The sequence below is a fragment of the Rhinolophus ferrumequinum genome, chromosome 12 (assembly GCF_004115265.2).
Source record: "Rhinolophus ferrumequinum isolate MPI-CBG mRhiFer1 chromosome 12, mRhiFer1_v1.p, whole genome shotgun sequence".
Classification (NCBI taxonomy): Eukaryota; Metazoa; Chordata; class Mammalia; order Chiroptera; family Rhinolophidae; genus Rhinolophus; species Rhinolophus ferrumequinum.
Genome location: NC_046295.1, coordinates 18,797,463 through 18,812,443, shown reverse-complemented (window position 1 = coordinate 18,812,443; position 14,981 = coordinate 18,797,463). Strand labels below are relative to the sequence as shown.

Here is a 14,981-nt window from a genome sequence, read left to right as displayed (position 1 = left end):
CTATGCACAGATATTTACTATACTGTCTGCTAGTTCATCATGCCATTTTTATGAATCGTGAGCCAAAAGGACCTCCAAAACACAGCTTAATTTTGGTTTGTTTTGTTTATGAAATCAGACTCCAATGTGCAGCCAACATTGTATAGGGACAGTTGCCATATGTGTGTAATCAGTGTAGTTATGTGAATAGCCAACCAGTGAATTCCTGTCACTGCGTTTTTGTTTTTCTCACACCTGATTTGTCCTTGTCTGTCCTCTCACTAGAATATCAGCTCCATGAGCGTAGTCACCTATTCTGTCTTTTTTTTTTTTTAGGTGAAAAGTTCTTTTTTTTTTTTAATTAAAGTTTATTGGGGTGACAATTGTTAGTAAAGTTACATAGATTTCAGGTGTACAATTCTGTATTACATCATCTATAAATTCCCATTCTGTGTTCACCACCCAGAGTCATGGATAGATCTTGAGAATATAATGCTAAGCGAAATAAGTCATACAGAAAAAGCAGAGAACCATATGATTTCACTGATATGTGGTATATGAACCAAAAACAACAAAAGAACAAGACAAACAAATGAGAAACAAAAACTCATAGACACAGACAATAGTTTAGTGGTTACCAGAGGGTAAGGAGGGTGGGGGGGTGGGAGATGAGGGTAAGGGGGATCAAATATATAGTGATGGAAGGAGACCTATTCTGTCTTGTTCAACAGCAACGCCACTGTTTAGAACAGTGCCTGGTACCTAATAGCTACTCAATTGATGGTTGAATGAATGAATGAAATGTGTTTATGAAGATATTTACTTTTTTTTGTCAGCAATTCTTCTCCTTGTACTAGCAGTGGTTGACTCCCTGATAATATTTTCTGCACTTGTAGTAGTATGTCTCAAGGCACACTAGAAATATAGCTTCAGTTACTGATGGCACAGCATAGACAAATGGCAAGTGTGTTGAGCTTTTAACATTTTCAAAAAGCAATGCGTTGGGGGGGAAGGCGCACACTAGTTTTACCTTCCCAAGTTGGCAGGGGCAAAGGTAAGGAGGTCGGGTCATTGGTGGCTAGCCTAAGAAAACATGCTCCAGTTGGAAATACAAGTCTAAAATGTCAGAAAAAGGCCTGGGTTAGAAGTATGGATTTACTAGTTATCAGCATATTCAAGTTGTACCTGAAACTGTGGGAGTGAATGAGCTCAGGCAGCAAGACTCAGCTGAGGAACAATAAGGAAGTTTAGGGAAGCATTTATTTCAAGAATGAGGCCAGTTTTAGATGGAAAAGTCTGGAAAGAAAGATTGAAAAAATATGTCCTTGAATTTGGCCTTTAGGTAGCAATTAGAAATCTTAGCAAGTGCAGTTCACGTGGCATAGTGGAGACAATAACTAGATGGCAATTATGTTCGAGTGCTTTTTATTACAGAAAGCAGTAACTCACTTCAACTGACTCAAAAGTAAAGATTTTTATTGCAAGGATTCCTAGCTTTCCCAGAAAGCTAAGAGCCCCCAGCCCTCAAGAGTACCAGGAGCAAAGATACCAGGCAACGATGATGTTCTGTCTCTTTCCCTCTATCTTTCAGGGCCTGCGTAGTACCAGTTTCTGTCATGGATTCTGCTTCTCTCTCCAGTGACTGCTTCCTCCCTTTCTATGCCTCTTGTGCTTCTTTGTTTGTATGTAGTAAAGCACACATTATGTAAAGTTTACCATTTTATCCACTTTAAAGTGTACAATTCAGTGGCATTTACTACATTTACTACATTCACAGTGTGGTACAACCATCACTATTTAGTTCCATAACATTTTCATCGCCCCAAAAGAAAGAAAACCTTGCACCCGTTGAGCATTTGCTCCCCATCCCCTATTGTTCCCTGCCCCTAGCAACCAATAATCTGCTTTCTATTTCTGTGGATTTGCCTGTTTTATACATTTAATTTAAGTGGAATCATACACTGTATGGCCTTTTGTGAATACCTTCTTTCACTTAGCATAATGTTTTCAAGGTTCATCCATATTGTAGCATGTATCAGTATTTCATTCCTTTTTATGGCCAAATAGTATTCTATTGTATTCCATTTTATTTATCCATTCGTCGGTTGACGGTCAGTTGATGGACATTTAGGTTGTTTCTACTTTTTTCACTATTATGAGTGGTCCTGCTATGAAAATTTGTGTACCAGTTTTTGTTTGAACTCTTGTTTTCAGTTCTTTGGGGTTTATATCTAGGAATGGTGGAATTACTGGATAATATATAAATTCTGTGTCATTTTTGAGGAGCTGCCAAACTATTTTTCCACAGTGGTTGTGCCATTTTTTATTCCTACCAGCAACATATGAGGGCTCCAGTTTCTCCACATCCTTGTAGAGAACAAGCCAACACTTATTTTTTCTATTATTATTATTATTATTATTATTATTATTGCCATCCTATTGAGTGTGAAGTGATATTATTTGGTTTTGATATTCATTTTCCTAATGACCAGTGATGTTGACCATCTTTTCAAGTACTTATTAGCCATTTGTAGTATATCGTCTTTGGAGAATCATTTATTCAAGTCCTTTGATCATGTTTAAAAATTAGACTTTTTATTGTTGAGTTGTAAGACTTCTTTGTATATTCTGGACCCTTATCAGTTATACAATTTGCAAATATTTTCTTGCATTCCATAGGTTGTCTTTTCACTTTTTTTTTTTTTAAATTTATTTTTAATTTATTGGGGTGACAATTGTTAGTATAATTACATAGATTTCAGGTGTGCAATTCTGTATCACATCATCCATAAGTCACACTGTGTGTTCACCACCCAGAGTCAGCTCCCCTTCCATCACCATACATTTGATCCCCCTCACCCTCATCCCCCCCCCCCAACCCCCTTACGCTCTGGTAACCACCAAATTACGTTCCCCAGATTAATTTTCAAACCCCGTGGCCATCCTGTGGTCACCGACTGCCCTCCAATCCCCTCACCCTCCCCCCCACCCCCCACCCCTCCCGCCCATCTAGCAACCCTCAGTTTTTTGATAATATCCTTTCATGCACAAGTTTTTAGCTTTGACAAAGTCCAGTTTACCTATTTTTCCTTTTGCTGCTTATGTTTTTGGTGTCCTATCTAAAAAGTCCATTGCCAAATCAAAGATCATGAAGATTTACTCCTATGTTTTCTTCAGAGTTTTATGGTTTAATTATTGTATTTAGGTTATTGATCCATTTTAAGTTAATTTTTGTAAATGGTATTAGGGAGGGATCCAACTTTATTTATGCATATGGATGTCTTACTGTCCCAGCACCATTTGTTGAGATGGTTCTTTACCCCATTGGATAGTCTTAGCACCTTTGTCAAAAGTTAATTGACCATAAAGTATGGGTTTATTTCTGGCCTCTCAATTCTAGTCCTTTTGTTTAGATGTCTGTCCTTATATTTGCCAGTATCACACTGTTTTGATTACTGTAGCTCTGTAGTAAATCTTGAAATTGGTATGTCTGAGTCCTTCATATTTTTCTTTTTCAAGACTGTTTTGGCTATTAGGGGCTCCTTGCAATTCTATATAAATTTGAGAATAAGCCTTTCCATTTCTGAAGGGAATAAAAAAAAGGCTGTTGGAATTTTGATAGGGATTGTGTTGAACCTGTAGACAGCTTTGAGTAGTATTGTCATCTTAACAGTATTTCCAATCCATAAACACAAGATGTCTTTCCATTTATTTGCATGTTCTTTAATTTCTTTCAGCAATATTTTGTACTTTTCACTGTATGTGTCCTTCACCTTGATTAATTTTTTTTTTATTAAAATTTATTGGGGTGAGAATGGGTAGTAAAATTACATAGGTTTCAAGTGTACAATTCTGTATTACATCATCTATAAATCCCATTGTGTGTTCACCACCCAGAGTCAGTTCTCCTGCCATCACCATATATTTGACCCCGTTTACTCTCATGTACTATCCCCCTCCCCTCCTACCCTCTGGGAACCACTAAACTATTGTCTGTGTCTATGAGTACTGTTGCAAGTGGCATTGTCTCATAATTTTCTTTTCAGATTATTCATTGCTCGGATATAGAAATACAGTTTTTGTATGTTGATCTTATACCCTGCAACTTGACTGATTCTGTTTTTCTATGTATAGGTTCATGTCATCTGTTAATGAGATAGTTTTACTGCTTCCTTTCCAATCTGGATATATATTTTTTCTTGCCTAACGGCTCTGGCTAGAACATCCAATACAAAGTGGTGAAAGTGGACGTCCTCATCTTGTTCCTGAGTGTAGAGGGAAAGCTTTCCGTCTTTCACCATTGAGTGTGATGTTCACTGTGAGTTTTTCACAAGTGTCCTTTATCGTGTTAAGATAATTCCATTCTATTCATAATTTTCTGACTTTTTTTTTATCATAAAAGGGTACTGGATTTTATCAAAAGCTTTCTGTGTAAATTGAGATGATCATGTTCTCCCTTCATTCTATTAAGGTGGTATATTTCATTGATTGACTTTCTTATATTGAATGACACTTGCACTCCTAGAATAAATCCTGCATGCTCATCATGTATAATCCTTTTAATATGTCATTGGATTCATTTTACCAGTATTTTGTTGAAATTTTTCACATCTATATTCATAACCAATATTGGTCTGTAGTTTTATTGTGGTGTCTTTGTCTGGCTTTGGTATCACGATAATGCTAGTCTCACAGAATGAGTTAAGAAGTATTCCTTCCTCTTCTCATTTTTTTTTTTTTTTGGAAGAAATTCAGAAGTATTGGTGTCAATTCTTCTTTAAGTGTTTGGTAGAATTTACCAGTGAAACCATCTGGTGTTGGGCTTTTTTTGGTTGGGAGGTTTTTTTTACTGATTCAATCTCTTGATTTGTTATAGGTCTGTTTATACTTTCTATTTATTCTTGAGTCAGTTTAGGTGATTTGTGTGCTTCTAGGAGTTTGCTCATTTTATCTCAATTATCTAACTAGTTGGCATACAATATTTCCTAGTTTTCTTTTATAGTCCTTTTTATTTCTGTAAGGTCAGTAGAAATACCTCCATTTTCATTTCATTTCAGTTAATTTCATCTTCCTTCCCGATCAATATACCTTTTATTTCCTTTTCTTGTCCTATTTTATAAGCTAAAACTTCCATTATAATATTGAAAAGGAGTAGTGAGTGGAGACATCCTTGCCTTGTTCCTGATCTTAGTGAGAAAGCTTCTAATTTCTTACCATTAAGTGTGATGTTAGCTGTTGTTTTTTTGTAGGTGTTCTTTATCAAGTTGAGGAAGTTCCTCTCTATTTCTAGTTTACTGAAAAAATTTTTTTTTATCATGAATGTGTGTTGGACTTTGTTAAATGCTTTTTCTGTATCTGTTGACATGTTCATGTGATTTTTTTTTCTTTAGTCTACTGATGTGATGGATTGCATTAATTGATTTTCAGATGTTGAACCAGCCTTGCATACCTGGGATAAATCCCACTTGATCATGGTGTGTAATTCTTTTTATACATTATTGGATTTGGTATGCTAATTTTGTTGAGGATTTTTGTGTCTGTTCATGAGAGATACTGGTTTATAGTTTTCTTGTTATATCTTTGTCTGGTTTTTGGTATTAGGGTAATGCTGACCTTGTAGAATGAGCTATGAAATATTCCCTCTGCTTATGTCTTCTGAAAGAGATTATGGAAAATTGGTACAATTTCTTCCTGAAATATTTGGGAGAATTTCCCAGTGAACCCATCTGGGTATAGTGCTTTCTGTTTTAGAGGGTTATTAATTATCGACTCAATTTTTAAATCGATATAGGACTATGCAGATTATATGTTTCTTCTTGTGTGAGCTTTGACAGACTATATCTTTCAAAGAATTGGCCCATTTCATTTAGGTTATCAAATTCGTGGGCGCGTAAGAGTTGTCCACACAGAGCCTTCAGCATTTCCTCAATTACAGTTTAGGTTTTCCTCCCCAGCACTGGTTCCTGCAGTGTTTTCTGCTCATCCGTCTCTGCTCTGGTAAGCTATGACTCCCTGTACTGACATGCCTTGGAGATATTGTAGGTTCAGTTCCAGACCATCACAGTAAAGCAAATATCGCGGGAAAGCAAGTCACAGGAATTTTTTGGTCTCCCAGTGCATATAAAAGTTATGTTTACACTATGCTGTAGTCCATAAAGTGTGTGACAGCATTATTTAAAAAAAAAGTACATACCTTAATTAAAAAGAACTTTATTTCTTAAAAAATGCTAATATCATCGAAACCTTCAGCAAGTCGTAATCTTTTTCCTGGTGAAAAGTCCTGCCTCAGTGTTGATGAAAACACACTATCTGTAAAGTACCATAAAGCAGACCACAGTAAAATGAGGTATATCTGTATTCGTCTGTCTGTTTTTCCAATCTCGGGGCAGCAGTTTGCCCTGTGTCCTTCCCTCTCTTAGGGATCCAAGAAGAGTTGATTTTTCAGTCTATTCAGCTGTTTACTGGTTGTTAGGACAGAGTGGCGACTTTTAAGTTCCTTACATGCAGAACTGGAAACCAAAAGTCGCTCCTTTTTTCTTTTTTTTAATTATGAAAAGCACATAACATAAAATTCAACATCTTGGCCATTTTTAAATAGACATTTCAGTAGTGTTAAGTATATTTACATTTTTGTATACCCACATGGTTGTGAAACCAATCTCTAGAAATTTTTCGTCTTGTAAAACTGAAACTCTAGACCCATTAAACAATGTCTACCTTTTCTCGCTTTCCCTGACCCCTAGTAATCACCATCTTTCTGTTTCTATTAACGTGATTACTTTACCTGATATAAGTGGAATCATACAGAATGTATCTTGTTGTGACTGGCTTATTTCACTTAGTGCAGTGTCCTCAAGTTTTACCCATGTGGCATATGACGGGATTTCTTTTCTTTTTAAGGTTAAATTCTATTTCATTTTGTGTCTATATCAATTTTGTTTATTCATTCATCTGTCGATGGATATTTGGGTTGTTTCTAGTCTTTGCTATTGTAAATAGTACTGCTGTGCACATGGGTGAACAAATACCTCTTCAAGACTTTGCTTGTAATTATTTTGGATATATACCCAAAGTGGGATTACTGGATCATATGGTAGTTCTATTTTTAATTTTTTGAATAACCATCATACTGTTTTCCATAGCAGTTCCACCATTTTACAATACCACCAACAGAACAAAAGGGTTCCAATCTCTCCACATCTTTGCCAACACTTGTTATTTATTTTCATTTTCTTTCTTTTTTTATAGTAGCCATTCTAGTGGCGGTGAGGTGATATCTCATTGTCATTTTCATTTGCATTTCTCTGATAATTAGTGATGTTGAACATGTTTTCATACCCTGGTTGGCTATTTGTATCATCTTTAGGGAAATGTTTAAGTTCTTCGCCCGTTTTTATGTGTTTCTCCTTTTCCCTAGACTTCTCCTTTCTTTGATTGTTTTTACTTTTGTTGACTCTGCCTTCACTTTGGCCCTGTTTTTCAACCTCTATTAATTCTCCTACTTTTCCTGCTGCTTCTGCTTCTGCTTCTTTTTCCTGGGCTCCTCCTTTCTGTAGCTGTTTTCCCGTTTGCCAACTCTTGCCACTTCTGCTTTCCCTTTCTTCAATAGCTGCTGATTCTGTGGGATTTTCAGCCTCTGCTTCTCCTTTTCCTGGGCTCCTCCGTTCTGTAGCTGTTTTCCCGTTTGCCGACTCTCCATACGTCTGCTTTGCCTTTCTTCAGTAGCTGCTGATTCTATGGGTTTTTCAGCCTCTGCTTCTCCTTTTTCTGGTGCTTGTCCTTTCTGTAGCTGGTTTTCCTTTTGCTGACTCTCCCCACTTCTGCTTTCCCTTTCTTCAGTAGCTGCTGATTCTGTGGGGTTTTTTAGCCTCTGTTTCTCCTTTTTCTGGTGCTTGTCCTTTCTGTAGCTGGTTTTCCTTTTGCTGACTCTCCCCACTTCTGCTTTCCCTTTCTTCAGTAGCTGCTGATTCTGTGGGGTTTTTATCCTCTGTTTCTCATTTTTCTGGTGCTTGTCCTTTCTGTAGCTGGTTTTCCTTTTGCTGACTCTCCCCACTTCTGCTTTCCCTTTCTTCAGTAGCTGCTGATTCTGTGGGGTTTTTAGCCTCTGTTTCTCCTTTTTCTGGTGCTTGTCCTTTCTGTAGCTGGTTTTCCTTTTGCTGACTTTCCCCACTTCTGCTTTCCCTTTCTTCAGTAGCTGCTGATTCTGTGGGGTTTTTAGCCTCTGTTTCTCCTTTTTCTGGTGCTTGTCCTTTCTGTAGCTGGTTTTCCTTTTGCTGACTCTCCCCACTTCTGCTTTCCCTTTCTTCAGTAGCTGCTGATTCTGTGGGGTTTTTAGCCTCTGCTTCTCCTTTTTCTGGTGCTTCTCCTTTCTGCAGCTGGTTTCTTTTTGCTGACTCTCCCCACTTCTGCTTTCCCTTTCTTCAGTAGCTGCTGATTCTGTGGGGTTTTTAGCCCCTGTTTCTCCTTTTTCTGGTGCTTCTCTTTTCTGCAGCTGTTTTCCTTTTGCTGACTCTCCCCACTTCTGCTTTCCCTATCTTCAGTAGCTGCTGATTCTGTGGGGTTTTTAGCCTCTGCTTCTCCTTTTTCTGGTGCTTCTCTTTTCTGCAGCTGTTTTCCTTTTGCTGACTCTCCCCACTTCTGCTTTCCCTTTCTTCAGTAGCTGCTGATTCTGTGGGGTTTTTAGCCTCTGCTTCTCCTTTTTCTGGTGCTTCTCTTTTCTGCAGCTGTTTTCCTTTTGCTGACTCTCCCCACTTCTGCTTTCCCTTTCTTCAGTAGCTGCTGATTCTGTGGGGTTTTTAGCCTCTGCTTCTCCTTTTTCTGGTGCTTCTCTTTTCTGCAGCTGGTTTCCTTTTGCTGACTTTCCCCACTTCTGCTTTCCCTTGCTTCAGTAGCTGCTGATTCTGTGGGGTTTTTAGCCTCTGCTTCTCCTTTTTCTGGTGCTTCTCTTTTCTGCAGCTGTTTTCCTTTTGCTGACTCTCCCCACTTCTGCTTTCTCTTGCTTCAGTAGCTGCTGATTCTGTGGGGTTTTTAGCCTCTGTTTCTCCTTTTTCTGTTGCTTCTCTTTTCTGCAGCTGGTTTCCTTTTACTGACTCTCCCCGCTTCTGCTTTCCGTATCTTCAGTAGCTGCTGATTCTGTGGGTGTTTCAGCCTCTGCTTCTCCTTTTGCTGTACTTGTTCTTTCCGTGGCTGATTTCCCTTTTGCTGACTCTGTCCCTGCTTCTGCTTTTCCCTTTTTCAGTGTCTGCAGATTCTGCAGCCTTTTCTACTGATTCCTACCTTGCTTTTCCTTTTCCTGCTAATGCTTTTTCTTTTGTTGATTCTGCTTCTCTTTCTCTGATGCTGATTTCCTTTCTGCTGCTTAAGTCACTCCTGCTACTTTTGCTCTTCTTCTTGGTCTTCTACTTTTATATCCGTCATTTCTGACCTCCTTGTAACTTTACTTTTACATGACCCTTAATGGCTACTGCAGCCTTGACTTAATAGCACCTTAATGGGTGAACTCAGAACTGCTCCACTTCTCATTATGTTCCATTTCAAATTACCCATCCCACCTGAATAAAAAGAATAGAATATTAAAGTTATGGTATACTGTGTCAGATAGCTGGTTAACCTATGGATTAGCTGTTACCTTACATGCTCACTTGTGGGGCTATCAGCCAGCCATGGCACAGGCTGAGGGATAGAATGGTGAGTCACATGGTACAGAACATGCCCTTTTTGGGCCAAGAGGACTGAAGGTAATCCATAATCCTTAGGAGAGAATGGACCCAACTAGGCAGTAATTGTCACTCTTGTGGAAGCGGATTGAAGAGTCAGCGAGCGGTGAGGCAATAACGTAGAGAAAGTTACTCTTTTTAGAAAGCGGGGTGAAAAGAAATGAGGAAACATATGGAAGACAGCTAAGTAGCTATGTGGAGTATTCCTGTCCAGATAAGCGGGGAAGACTGGAGACAAGTAAGAGAGAGAAAAATTGAGGGAACAGGGTTTTGTAGCAAATTGGCTTGAGGTTTAAGAGCAGAGGATTGAAGGATGGACGAGAGTGGAAGATGAGATACCAAATCCTTTGAAACTGGAAGAACCAGAAGGGAAAGTTGGCCTTTTCCATTTTCATGATGGTATCAAGATGTTTTATTATTTTTTTTTCCTTTCTGTTGCAGGTCCTGAATCTGTGCCTCCTTCCCTTCTCAAGGTCGTGATGAAACCCATAGCAACTGTTGGCGAAAGCTACCAGTACCCTCCTGTGAACTGGGCTGCACTCCTCTCTCCACTTATGAGGCTAAACTTTGGTGAATATCAAGAGTCTTCAGGTCTTCAGACTCTGCTTTTAGGGGGTGACCTAGGTAGAAAAATAGAGTGTGTGTCACAATTGGTAGTGACTGGATAGACTTTTGGGATTTTGAAGTTTGACTTCTCGGATGGGACCGCTGGCTTACTTCCACTGGTCCCTCTACAAATAGCTGAGGGTGAGAAGGAGGAGGGCTGAAGACACAGACCAGGTGGCACTCATCAAGACGGTACTTGACTGATTTACATGTTGCTCAGCATCTGTCGCGGGCCCCAGAAAGCCAGGTTTGATGGTTATCAAACGGCATTTCCAGAGCCTGTGTTTCAAGAAAGTGGCCGAAGGGGTGCTGTAACCGTTTTCTATTGCTACTATAACAAATTACCACAGACACAGGGGCTTGAAGCAGCAGTTTATTTTCTTGTAATTCTGGAGGTCACAAGTCCAATATAGTCCTCACTGCGCTGACATCAGGGTACCAGCAGAGCAGTGTTATGTCCCAGATGCTTTAAGGGAGTGCCATGGTCTGAATGTTTGTGTCCCCCCACAGTTATATGTGGGACCTCCCGTGTGATGGCATTAGGAGGCGGGGCCTTTGGCAGGTGACTAAGTCATGAGGGTGGAGCCCATGTGTTCCCTTAGAAAAGAGGTCCCACAGAACTTCCTTATCCCTTCCACCATGTGAGGACACGGTGAGAAGTTGGCAGTCTACATCCCAGAAAAGGGCTCTCACCAGGACCTGACCCGGCAGGCACCCTGCTCTTGGACTTCCAGCCTCCAGAACTGTGAGAAATAAGTTTCTGTTGTTTATAAGCCACCCAGCCTGTGGTATTTTATTATAGCAGCCCAAAGAGACTAAGAAAAGGAGAATCTGTTTTCTTCCCTTTTGCAACTTCTAGAGGCTGCCCACAGTCCTTGATTTGTGGCCTCCTTTCTCCATCTTCAAAGGAAACAACAGAGGGATAAGGACTCATTTTTCTGGTTCTCTGCCACTGGGAAAGGTTATCCATGTTGAAGGATTCATGTGATTAATGAGTCCAGGTGAATAATCCAGGATAATCTCCCCATTTTAAGGTCCTTTGCCTTAACCACATCTGCAAAGTTCCTTTGCTGTGCAAGGTAATATGTTCACAGATTCCAGAGATTAGGGTGTGGACATCTTTGGGGACCATTATTCTGTCTACCACAGATCCTAGGTGGTGAGAGGCAGAGGGAATGCATGCCTTCACCCACTAGTTCCTCCACAGCCCCCTCTTATGGAATTAGCAAATTTAATTTCATGTACTTGCCTCCACCTCCAAAAATAAGAGAGGGAGGGAGAATAATTTTAACAATGCTGTAATTGTGGTGTTTGTGTATTTGCCATGAGTGCTCTATTTTTACAGTAAGGTGCTTATTTACATATGCTATACAGAAAGATTTATATAGTATAATTTATGTGCAATTTAAGGGATAATCAAAGGTAATTTTGAGTATACACAATTTTTCACTTAAATGCTTTCATTTTAACCTAATCCCTGTATAAGATACAGTGTTACTATACCGTGTTTTCAGAGATTCATTTGAAAAATATGTCCTCCTGCCCCACTTAGCCCCCCTTTTGCGTGCTGTATTGAAAATGTTTTTGCTTTGGCAAAACTCCTCGGAAGACAGAAGAAAGGTCTGGTTGGGAAGATACGTCTGCTGATGGGGATCACACTGTTAAAAATACTCGATCACTAGCGAATGTGGCCACATCTTTGAGTCCTTCCTGACCTGGACAGATGTCTCTATGTGCTGAATACAAGGTTAAGAGGAGGGGAAAAACAGAAAGAAAGACATTTTTAGCTAAAACTATTTTAAAATTATGATAGTATTTGAGTGTTTAGGTTTCTCTGGATTTCATAAGAGAAATTTCCCTCGCTAGGTCAAGGCCCTTGCCAATTCTAAGACCTGGGACACTGATGCCAGTGGACACATCCTTTTGCCTTGTAACTAAAAGACCTCTTGGAATACCTTTGGGTTTACTGAGGTTCTGTTACCTGTAGAAGTCACACAAGCAGATGCTTTAATTTGAGACACTGAAAGCTGAAAATGAATCAAAGAAGCAGCTGCATTAGATACTCTTTTCTTTTCTTCTGTTTCAGGTGAAGAGATACAACAACTGTGCCTTGAAATCTTGGTGACCCAGGCACAGTCATCCCAGAATGCAGCTGCACTGTTGGGATTGTGGGTGACGCCACCACTGATCCATGGTCTGAGTGTATGTAGCAGCTAAGGTGTTGGGCAAGAGGAGGATAATTTTCTTTGGGGTGGGGGGAGGGTGGGAGATTAACATTCATTTGGGAGTGTGTTCTCAAAGTCAAGAGTGGACAAGTGGGATTTTACAAAAATCAAGAGTTTTACAGTAGTAGCTGGCCACCAGAGTGGAAAATGGTGTGATTCAGAACTCTGCCATAGCCATCACCATTCATGCTTTTAGCTACCATTTATTACAGAAAAGGGAACATGATCAGAGATTTTAACGTTCCTTTCTCAAGATCATACAGCTAGAAAGTTGTAGAGTTATTTGAAGCTAGGTTGATTTGTTTTATATAATATGCCTAACTTTTCAGTAGGTATAAAGAGAAAGGCAAATCCACATGTACTAGGTAAATGTTCCCTCCCTTTCACAGAAAAGGCAGCAATTTAAGTGAGTCTCGAAGGCTTGGTACGATCTGGTTAGGCATCAAGTCAGAGGCACCAGGGGCTGTAGGTGGAGAGAGGAGATATCTCTGCTAGCGTGTTCAGCTTGAGCAAAGTGCTCAGGAAGAGACAATCTACCTGGTATTTGTGACAGAGAGAGGGGCCAGCACCCTTCACAGTATATAGGCTAAGCGTGGATAAGAAGAAGGGGGCAATATTATTGAAAGATGTGAAATTAGTAAAGATGTATAATTTTGAGCACATTTGAAGCTAGGACCAAAAAAACACGTTCCATGATTCCTGAGACGTTTATCAATTGATTATACATTAAATAATCTCAGCTTTGTTATTCTTCTGTTCTAGGAGGCTTTAATTCTTTGAGCATACTGCAAAGCCATCTTATTTCCTCAGACTTTTAGCTTCAGTCCGTGCTCTGCACTTCTTTCTTTCAAGCTTTCCTACATCTCCTAATATTTTTTAATTGAAGGTTGATGTCATTGAGATCTGCATCCTTTCTGTCAGTTATTATCATTACCTGTCGGCTGCCACTTAATGAGCACTTGCTATGTGCCTGCTACTTGTAAGCACTCAGTGAGTACTTTCAGAGATCCGATTTAATCTCTTCAACCCTAACACGCTGATTTTTTTTTACAGCTTTATTTAGTTATAATTTATATTCCATAAAATATTGCCACTTTCAGTGTAATTGGAGTTTTAGTACATTTATACATTTTCATCCATCACCAAGAATACTTTCATCACCCGAAAAAGTTCTATTATGCCTACTTGTGGGTGATTCCCTCTCCCAATCTCAGACCCAGGCTACCTCTGATCTGCTCTTTGTCTCCATAATTTTGTCTTTTTAAAAGAACTTCCATATACATTTAAATACATCACATAAAGTTTAGAAATTCTTTAGAATGGGATCATACAATATGGAGTTTTTCGTGTCTGGCTTATTTCACTTCTGAGCAGTAGATCTTATTATTTCCATTTCACAGGTTGATGAACTGAGGCAAATGGAGAGTAAGCAAAGTTCTCATACCTAATAAATGGGAGAGAGTATGGGTAACTCCAAAGCACATGTCTTAAACACTGTATTATGAACTCCTTCCTTGTGAGTCAGGTATAACTAACAGCCTGTTGTGCTGACCTCAGAAAATTTTCTAGGTTTAGTTATCCTTCTACTTTTCTTTTAGATCTGTGCTGCCCTTTTGCATTTGTCCTTGATTAAGGACCTTTCACGTTATCTTTGTTAATTAATAAATTTTGTGAATTCATTTTCTGAATTATATACCTTCTCCTTTAAAAAATGATCTGAAACGTCCTATTGTTTAAAGTGAGCTCATCAGATAACTCATGCAACAACGTTGATCTTTTTTGAAATTTGCTGATTTTTGTCAGATTTTGCTTTTTTATACCACTTCTTTTAGACTTTCGGCTCCGTTAGGATCATGCTATGTGTCTAACAATTTTCGAAGCGTGTTTCTTAAAGCCGGTGACCCGGAGCTGTTACCAGCCGTGCCCCGTCTTAGCTCTCGTCAACTCTAAGATGCCATGGGCAGTTTCACATGCTCAGCGGGGTTTTCTTTGGTCAGAAATGGTCTCAGCATGCCAGTTACCTTTATGCTCTCCCTGTGCTTCCTCAGAAGAAGAAATTAATAATATCAGATATTCTGTTGAGTTGATTTCCAGCAGGTGAGCCTTTCATCTTCAGTTTTTCTTTCCAGAGAATGTGACTTTTTAAGACTGAATAGCAACTGTCGTGTACTTTTAGAAGTAGCATTTTATTCCCCTCGCTGAAAAGAATCAAGGTTTAAGCTGACTGGCTCACAGATGGATTGACAGGTCCCATATATACACATGAGTCACCCTGGATCAAAAGTTACTGCTGCAGCCAAAATGACAGGCACCCGTGGCCCACTGGACCACGGAGCTGTGGGGAACTCAGGGAAAGGTAACCTGAACCTTTTATCTCTCAGTCTCAGTCTACTCTCCAACACAGTGATGACCTAGCAGTTTGGAACATTGCAAACCCAGACTTGCCTGTTTACAT

General features: G+C 39.4%; 1 protein-coding gene across 1 annotated transcript in view; it reads left to right on the top strand.

Annotated features, from left to right (window-relative positions):
• Positions 1-14,981, top strand: part of FOCAD (focadhesin) — a 272,571-nt gene that overhangs the window by 244,400 nt on the left and 13,190 nt on the right. Inside the window, exons 36-37 of the mRNA XM_033123525.1 lie at positions 10,137-10,265; positions 12,388-12,503. Coding sequence (XP_032979416.1) covers positions 10,137-10,265; positions 12,388-12,503 — 245 coding nt within the window. The remainder of the gene's footprint in view (positions 1-10,136; positions 10,266-12,387; positions 12,504-14,981) is intronic.